This window comes from Struthio camelus, chromosome Z, assembly GCF_040807025.1.
Source record: "Struthio camelus isolate bStrCam1 chromosome Z, bStrCam1.hap1, whole genome shotgun sequence".
NCBI lineage: Eukaryota > Metazoa > Chordata > Aves > Struthioniformes > Struthionidae > Struthio > Struthio camelus.
In genome coordinates this window covers 23,753,333-23,762,458 of record NC_090982.1, presented here as the reverse complement: position 1 = coordinate 23,762,458, position 9,126 = coordinate 23,753,333, and the positions used below count along the sequence as shown (strand labels likewise).

Below are 9,126 nucleotides of genomic sequence, written 5' to 3'. Positions count from 1 at the left end.
TTGGAGGCCAAGCCTGGGATTTATGCCAGAATTGTAACACGAAGGAAAAGTAAATGGGAGTTGTGTATAAGACTTAATCTCTTGTCAACATGCATAGGGATGTCTCTTAGATATGTATACAGTAAAGAATATTATAAATGAAACTTTATGAAATAAAATGTTGTGTCATATGAAACAAATTGTTAAGTTACCATGTCTTTAAGCTTTACTAGCTGGGTTGTGAATTCCAGCATGTTTTAATGAGAAGCATCTTGTCTCCACAAGGTTGCATACTCACAGTGGCCACTATGATGTTAATTTAACATGCTCAGCGTTTGGCTTACTCTGTTTATTGTGGCCATTATAGGTATGGGATTCGACTGATAGAAGCAAGTCTGGCTATGATAATTTTTTAAAAAGGAGGTATTTTTCACATTTGTAGTTCAGGTTTAAGGAATGCATTTTCTGAAATAAAATTCTTTGTTAGTTGAAGTTACCATAGCTGATTTGAAAACAACAAAATAATAACTCACAACATTATTCCAGTTATCCTGTCAGCATTATTTATTTGAAATATCAATACTTTCCATGATATAATTTATAATTAAGCAGTAGGGAATTGTCTTCATTTTACGTCATCCAGTACTGAAGTGGCACATCCGAAGCAGCACATTAAACCTCTGAAAGAGTCTGTACAATTTAGATAAATAGAACTCTGAATAACTAAACTAACAGAACTTTTACAGTCGTTACCAAAAGAATGCTGAGAAGCTGGGCACAGCACTGTACACACAAAACGCATGAAGGAGGAAAATAAAAGAACTAAACATACACGGGAAACGTTTTTGCTTATACAGCCACATGTCTTTAACTGCTCAACACAAAAAGAAATAAATTTCACTTAGTCCTCATTGAGGGCAGAATATGCACAAATGATGTTCGAAGAACACATGGTAGAGAGAAATAAAAGAAGTGACGGTTGTGTTCGGTAGGCTATTTTCTTCCCCAGGGAATGTGTTTACAAAGAATATCTGGTGTTTAAGGACTTTGTGCCAGAACTTGACAAGAAACAGATAACATTTATGCCAGTTTTATTCCCTGACCTGCTCTCCTACTGGCCTTTTGTCGATCATGCTCAAAGATCTCGAAGGGGAAATTCATGTGGTTGCGGTCCAAGGTTTTTACTATAGGTATCGTCTTTTTATGGTTTACAATGTACCTATAGATGGAAACAGGTCTTTTAAGAATACAAAAACAAGCAGAGAGCAGCAGGACACACAGTACAGTGGTTCACTTTCTGAGAAACCAGAGACTCCACCTTTACACTATTTCGGTACGACCAGCACGGGCTTCCACGCTGTTTTGGTCAGAGACACAGGGATGGTTAGGCAATATTAGACCTGTGTGAACCATATCGTTGGGAAGGGAAAGGTGGAATGGCAAGAACTTTTCCCTCTTTTTACAGAGAACTAAGACAGAAAAGTAATACAGTGGTGATAGGCATTATCTTCCCAGTATGGCCATCACTCCCTACTACTTCACCATAAATCACCTGTTCTGCTTGCCATCATCTTCCCAACCTTACATCACCAATGGCTCTGGATACCACCAGGCCAGCATGGCCACGTGAGCTAAGCTACGTTGTGCTGGCTCAGAAGATACCACGCATCACCACCACGCAGTATGACAACACGTAAACCAAAGATGCTCAGTGGGACTCGATGACTCTAACCACTGCAGTTCGCACTTGTGAGGTGTAAGAAGCAGCATTTTGAAAGCAGTGGTGCCGACAAAACTATCTGGGTCAGAGAGGTGGTGAATCAGCCATCCTAATTGGGCAAAGGAACTAGAATATCGACATAATTGATAGGGAAGAAACCTGACTGGCCATGAAGCATGCCTTCATACCAGTTTTCATCAATCTGGTTAGTGAGGGTAATGATATCACCCTCTTTAAATCCCAGCTCCCCTTCATTTTCTGGTTCAAAGTCATAAAGAGCTCGGCAGCATGGCTGATCCATGTGAGCACCTACAGAGAAGAGACACAAAGAAATGATATGCTTAAAAATCTCAACAATTACAGTTTCCTTCTGACTGCTATATCTACCACAGATTTTGCTCTTTCTATTATAATACACACTGTTATTACAGCCCTTTGATAAGATCTAAATTTGCACTGCTAAATTGCATTAGAAGATAGCTACCAGCTATTCAGAGCTTTAAATTTTGGTATATGACTCTGCCTGTAAATGTCTGAGAATCTCCAAAGCATCAAGCTACAGTCAAGCCCTCACTTAAAAGCAAGGCTACAATCAACTTGGGATCTGATGTTTATCTGTTTAGGTTACAAAACACACAAAATTAAGCAAAAGCTCTAACGTAGTGCCAGCTGTACTGGCACAGAGATGCTTTGCTTGTGTATCTCATTTCAGGAGTGTAAGGGGAATCTTGATAGTGAAGACGTAACTGTGCGCTCTTTGGAAATGTTACCGGCACAGCTATAGTGTCAATAGCCCTAAATGCTCATCATCATCATCATCTTTTTCTTTTTTTTTTTTTAATTTGAGGTTTCCAAAGACCTTTCTTCCCCTTTAACACAAAACACTTGGTAATTGCAGGGGAAGCAGGACAGACTCTGAACAAGGTTTAAATTGGAAACTTTCCAATATAGGCCAGTAGGGCAGTAAGGCAAGTTCATAAAAATCTGACAGTAACCGTCTGGATGGATAATGAATATTAATGTAAGCCGTTAGTATCTAGAAGATTTTCCTGGTTTGTCTGAAATTAATAAACATTTACCCCCAAAAGATATCTCTACAATCTCAAGCCTCCAACAAGAAAATTATTATTGGTCAAAATATTTAGGATTTATTAGCACTAAAATGGAACTAATCCTATATTCCCATTCGATTTTCCACAGTGAAAGGTCATACACTTCCAGTGGCAGAATGATACAATACATGCCTCTATACCATAACAGTACTTCTTAGAACATATATTCCAGCCTTTTCATATATATTGGCTCAAGGATAAATGAGTTTAGATTCAGGCTTTTCACATACTCATTTCAACCAGTCCCCACAGCTAGAAGGGTCATGCTTGGGCTATTTTGGGAAGATGTTATTATAGCAAGATTTTCAAATACTAGAATTAATTCTATAATTCTGTAGTGAAACTTTTTCTTTTCTTTTCTTCATATCAGGCATAGTTTGTATTGCTGGAAGAATCAAAATAAAGAAAAGAGAGAACATACCCTGTGTGCCATGGAAAGTATTTTGCTAGCATCACCAAACCTTAAAATACCTGTTTGATCTTCTCTACCTACTACCACCTGAAGCTCAGAAGACTTAACTATGAAAAGTAAGTCTTAGTAAGGTAAGCGTAAATAAGCTGCAACGGCTAGAGAATATCTGAGCTTTGAAGGAACCAGCCCAAAACTACAACTAACGACTTTTCAAAGAAGGAAGAGTTTCTCTGGAACCCATGAGCACTTCATAAGAAAAAAAGGTTTTTGAAGAAGATGCTAAACCTTTGTCTCTCTGTGGAGGAAAACATGAGCGCTTAAGAGATGTAAGAACATCAGTCTCTATTACCTTAGCTTAGACCAGTGTTCAAGACACTACAAAAAAGGAGTGAAGAAGAAAATTGCTGGTGGCATGACAGTGAGAGCTTTGACATGCAAGTCAGGAGCTATGCTCACGCAGAAGGAATTCACACTGTACCCTCTCCAGCACGGTGAGGAGGCTGCTCAGAGTTTACAAGGCTATGCAAGACAGTTTCCAGTTGCACATGCCAAATGCCAAATGGAGATACTGTTGGAATCTACATTTGGGAAAATGTGAAACATGCACATCAGGATGTGATGGGAAGGAAGGAAATCCTGATTAAAGATCTAGTGAAAAACACTTAATCCTGCAAGGTGCAGTGTGCTAGGAATTGTCACTCAGGTCAACTGGAGCACACGATGACAGGATCCACAGCGAGGACAGCCCTTACCATAACGTGGGATAAAAGACCATGACTGTGAGAAACAAATGATAAGGCTTTCTTAATATGTACTGACATGAAACAAACACATCTTTAAGTGACTAATTATGCATGGTCATATATGTGTTTCACCTTGCTTATACCCCTCTTATTTGGCTTCATTTTTACTTTTACTCATTTTTACTTTCAGGCTGTTGGTGTTGTAATACCTCATTTTAAAAAGCAGGATAACATTACTGGGTGTTGGAGGGATATTAGGGCTGTACATGTTCACGGAAAACGTTCAGTTGGTCTTTGGGTTTTTTAAATGACTGTTTTGCCAAGATCTGTATTTCAAGGTCAATTTAGTTTGGCAGCATCCCTCTGAGCTTCTAGGACTGAGCAAATTGCTGACCCAAAGCCAAATATTTATAGCAGTGGATGATCCATCCATGCTCTCACACCTTGGGGTCTGAACACTTTACAAAGAATGCTATAATATGCTTTGCTACTGGACCAGTGGAATCGATACAGTTAGTTTAAACCCTTCTCACCTATACTGTCCTCATGCTCATTTTCCTTCACTGTGGAAAAACTCAGCTCTAAGAGGGAGTGCTGAACTTCTGTACTGTAACAAAACTTCAGACAGATTTCTTTTATTTTGGTCATATTGCCCTTGCATTTACCTGATGGTTTGGGTGTCGTGGCATGGGATATTCCTCCGTTGTGCTGAGTATTGTCACCAGTAGTAAAATCCAGGCTCATACGGGGTTTAGGCTGGTATTCTCTCCTGGGCTGAGATGATGCCTCTTTTATTCTGCCAAAACATGAAGAGAGTTAAATGTCAAGTGTTAGTTTCTGATCAGTGGATGAGATGGACCAAACACCTTTATTTCCAAGGCTGAAGTTCACATCCATCAATCAGACAGACTGAATAAGTTTTGGCATTTGGAGTAATTTTTATTTGCAAGGTTAGTTTAAATTACCACAAAAAAAAAAAAAAGGCCATGAAGTTGCCCATTTTTCTTTCCCCTTAGGTATTAGCATTTTGGCTGGTTTCTTTCTGTTTAATAACAATGAAGAGCTTCTAATGGAGAAAAACTTGTGACGTGATTTTAGCAATGCTCAGAGAAGGGCTATACAGACACCTCTACCCCTATTTGTAGCTTGATTGCAACCTGCCACTTTACTGCTATCCATGACAACCCTTAACTGAACACTGATTCCAATCGCTGTCGTTTTGTGAGCACAATGTGTGGGAAGGTACTGATTTTCAGTTGTAAACTTAGCTTATTTGGAGCGCTTATAAAGGCGCACAGCTCCAGTTCTCTTGACTCTCAAACTGAAAATACTATGCATCTTCTTCCGAATTTGTTTTCCTAATTGTGAAATATAAATTTTCTAGAAAGAGGTAAATTTTCAGATTCCAGGGAAAAATCTAGGCAAGGGTGATAGAATCTGAGTAGCTTATATTCAGCAACTTCCACATATATTTCTATCACCATACTGGGAAGAATAAAGGAGCAATGACCTCAGTGTTTTAAGGACAGGTTATCTACTCTAACTTGCTCTAGACTGGCCCCAGACCTGCTGTTGGTAGCACAAAGCTCATTATTTTAATTTGATCTGCTGAAAAGATCTGCTTCTAACGTAAGTGGTTTTGGTCCTGATAGCAAGTATTTCTTCACCATCCAAGACATTACCAGTATTTGTTACTCAGACCTTAGGGATTGGTAGTTGTCTTAATAAACAAAAACATAAAAATATTTAAAAAACAATATTTTGAATAAGGAATTGGCAAAAGAAATTTAAATGAAAAGGCTGTGTTGGTTTTCACTCATTTACAGAAGAGTTGTTTTTTCGAAACAGTAATGATCTGAAGAAAAAAAATACTTAACTAGTTCTATTATACGTAATGCTTTTGTAAAGTAAATGCCACTTTTCACAGATTATGAACTTGAAGCGGGCAGTTTCAGTGATTTGCCAAAAACTACCCAAAAAGCTCAGCATAAGCCTTGTTTCTTAGGACAAAAAACATTTCCAAGGAAACCAGCCCTGCTTTGCAGCTGCTCTATCACGATATTCTGTCTTGAGAACTGCAGTTTTCTCTCCCTTAATGAAAAAGAGCATTGAAAAGGAAAGGCCTTTGCCTAGCTTCCAGGTTTTATGACTTTTACTCCAAGTCTCCCAAAGGTAGCCAACTTTTCCAAAGCCCCAGCTCCTGGAATCATGGTATTTTAAAGAAGTTCCAGCTTTTCATTAATGTAGAGAACAAAAACTATTTCAAGCACTTGCAGTTACTGAACAAAGTCTTAAAGCCTAATCTAAAGGTCACAGAAAGAACAGAAGAACCCAATGTCTTTGTAAATTTCTCATGTGTTTTGTGGCCTTACAATTTTTTTTTAAGTCTTTGGGCAATACTTTTTATGGGAGTGCAGAAGGAATCAGAAGAAACTGATCATGTCAAACAACAGTATGAGCAAGCTCCATTCACATCTTCTTAAAAAGTATGCATAAAACTGGCAGCATGGGTTGTACAGTCTCTGAGCGTGAACAATATCATATTTTGTCAGCTTAGAAATAAAGATTTATTTAATTTCTGGTCCATACCACCAAAAAAATCCAAAGCCCAGGACAATGCATTCTTTGCTGTGTGCATATTACCACCACAAAAAGACAGGTTCAAATTCTGCCTTTGGTAACAGCTGTATGTCCTTACTTCACTCCTGCTGTGAACATATGATAATGCCCTAATCTCTGTCCAGTGGGGTGGGCAGGGGATGACTTAGCCAGCATACTCTTTACAATTAGGGATGCACAGCAGCTTTCTGCAGTGAATTTACTCCAATTGATCTGTAAAAGTGGACTAATGCAAGGTTCTTGAAATGCTGAAAGTACGGTGACCTGCAATTTACACAAAGTGAAAATATTGGCAGTTTAGCAGAAGCTTCAAATGGGCTAAGGATGATCTGAATTGAATCAGCTAATTGTGGGCCTTACAGAAAGGGAAATCTGCAGCAGAGAAAGGCATGTTCACTTTATGGCATAACTTCTGGACTAAAATGCAATCCACTTGCTCCTGAGGATTTCTTAATGTTTCTGTACTGTAAATGAATGGCAGTATTCACTTGGAAAGCTCTGACAATCATTTTCTGTTAGCTGTTTAGGCTGTACTGCAAACTTCAGCCAAAACGAGCTTGCTGGGCAGCCTACCTGCCAAAACAAGTGCTGCTCCTAAGGACAGAGAAGTTTAAAAGTTAGAATTGGGCAAGTCTTAAATCCTGTGTGCTCAGAGAAAATAAACACTGAAACACCCAGTGGTACCAGAAACTAGATCAATACTAATGACATCAGAAAACACCGAAGAAACATATGCGATTCAAATGTTGCCTTTACAGTCATTCTACACAATGTATGAACATTGACTGCTGTCAGGAATTATGGCCAGTTTTTAAGAGAAGTCATCCAGAACTATGTGGAAGAAAGAAATCTTGCCTTTATGCTATTTTTCTTCAAGAAGGACATGTGTGTGGGGGAGGCTGATAAACTTTTTAAAAACATTATCTTCCTCATTTCAAGAAGATACAATCTGTTTCATGTTGAGGGAAACAACTTTTTTCAAGATTAAAAAGGCACTTCATTAATTCTGAGACAGCATGCACAGCTACAGAAGAGGGAAATGCATTTAGGTCCTTTATCAAAATTGACCTGATGATAACAAAGCTGAAAAGAAGAGTACTTAGTCTATTGGCAAATGATGGGAGAGTCTAACCACTGACCTACGGCGATTCCCTGCAGGGGAAGAGAACACAACAAGATCTTCTTCTAAAACAGTCATTAACCACATCTTTCACAAAGTCTATTTCAAAATTAATGCAGGAATGGTACAGAAAAACAAAGTGTTAAGTCCTATTCACTTACAGTGTTTATAAGTACATACTTTCAATTAAAAATACATTTAATAACCTGAGTGACTGAGCTGAGTCACTTTCCTGAACTCGGTCCTCATTCAGTTATGCTCAGAAGTATATGCATATGCATTTCCAAAATACATGAACCTCTGTTTGCAGTTGCTTAACAAGATGGCCCTTATTTTTCTAAACATAAACTTTAAAAATTTCAAAAGGTAAGTTTTTCATGCACTAATCCTAAGTTTTCAGCCTCTGCAAAACATAAAAAACAATTTGACAAACTTACAAAAAGAGAGTATTACCTATCTTCCAGCTTAGAAGTAACTCGCTGCAGGATCTGTGCGGCTTGCTTGTGGTACTCCAGCTGGGCTTGTACAAGAGCAGAAAGCTGGCTCACTTGCTCAATCTGAGGATTGACATTCAAATATCACATTTAAAACAGCCCAGCAATAGCATGTAAAGAACACCGCCACACTGTCACTGCAAAGGCAGCTTTACATATTTCTCTGAAAAGTTGGTTCATCTTTGTAGTTTGCAAATTGTTATGCATCTTTTAGGCTTTCTCTATTAATTACCATGCCTGGTTATGACCAGATCTGGGGATGTAACTGCAGCTCTTCTCAGCTGATTACATCCACAGGCTATTTGCACGAACAACAGCCTACACACCTATTTCATTTGGAAAATATGGAAGCGAAAATGAGTTTGTAATTACAGTGTAACAGAACTCTTCCTCCATTTGAGGCACACAAAACTGTACAGACTACAGTTATGCTTTCATTGTATTGTGGTCAGTGGAGCAGACCAAAACAGAGAGATATAATACGGTCTTGGATGCAGGATATTTGTAGTGAATGCAGACATCGTTCTCCTTCATGAGGGAAAATCACCCAAAACTCTTACGGGGGCAATGCAATTTCCAGGAGCTTCCACAATACGCAACGCTGCAATGGTGTAAGGCAGGCCTGGACCATCTGGCTATAAGGGTCTGGATGTTAGTACAAGTATTAAAACTACAAACTTATTCTGCTTGTTTCATTTCTGCACAGTTACATTCCATTTCTAATATGCAAATATTTTCAGTTTGGTTATGGCCCCCTTACAACACTCTGGCAGAAAAATGAGGTATTAAATTAGGTGTAAATTTAGGTTCTAACAAATCCACTCATTTACTTCAACTGAAACATTTATACTGCAGTTTCCTTTGATCACATAGTTTATAAGACAGACTTCAGCCAAAAGAACTGTTTTTTCCTCCAACAGAGGTAAA

General features: G+C 38.5%; 1 protein-coding gene across 3 annotated transcripts in view; it reads right to left on the bottom strand.

Annotated features, from left to right (window-relative positions):
* Positions 1-516: 516 nt before the first annotated feature.
* Positions 517-9,126, bottom strand: part of SH3GL2 (SH3 domain containing GRB2 like 2, endophilin A1) — a 98,400-nt gene continuing 89,790 nt past the window's right edge. For all 3 annotated transcript variants that reach the window (XM_068928375.1, XM_009671014.2, XM_009671013.2), the window contains exons 7-9: positions 8,159-8,262; positions 4,632-4,762; positions 517-2,008 (exon numbers count right to left, since the gene is read on the bottom strand). In XM_068928375.1, the coding sequence (XP_068784476.1) occupies positions 1,809-2,008; positions 4,632-4,762; positions 8,159-8,262 (435 nt within the window). In that variant the 3' untranslated portion in view covers positions 517-1,808. The remainder of the gene's footprint in view (positions 2,009-4,631; positions 4,763-8,158; positions 8,263-9,126) is intronic.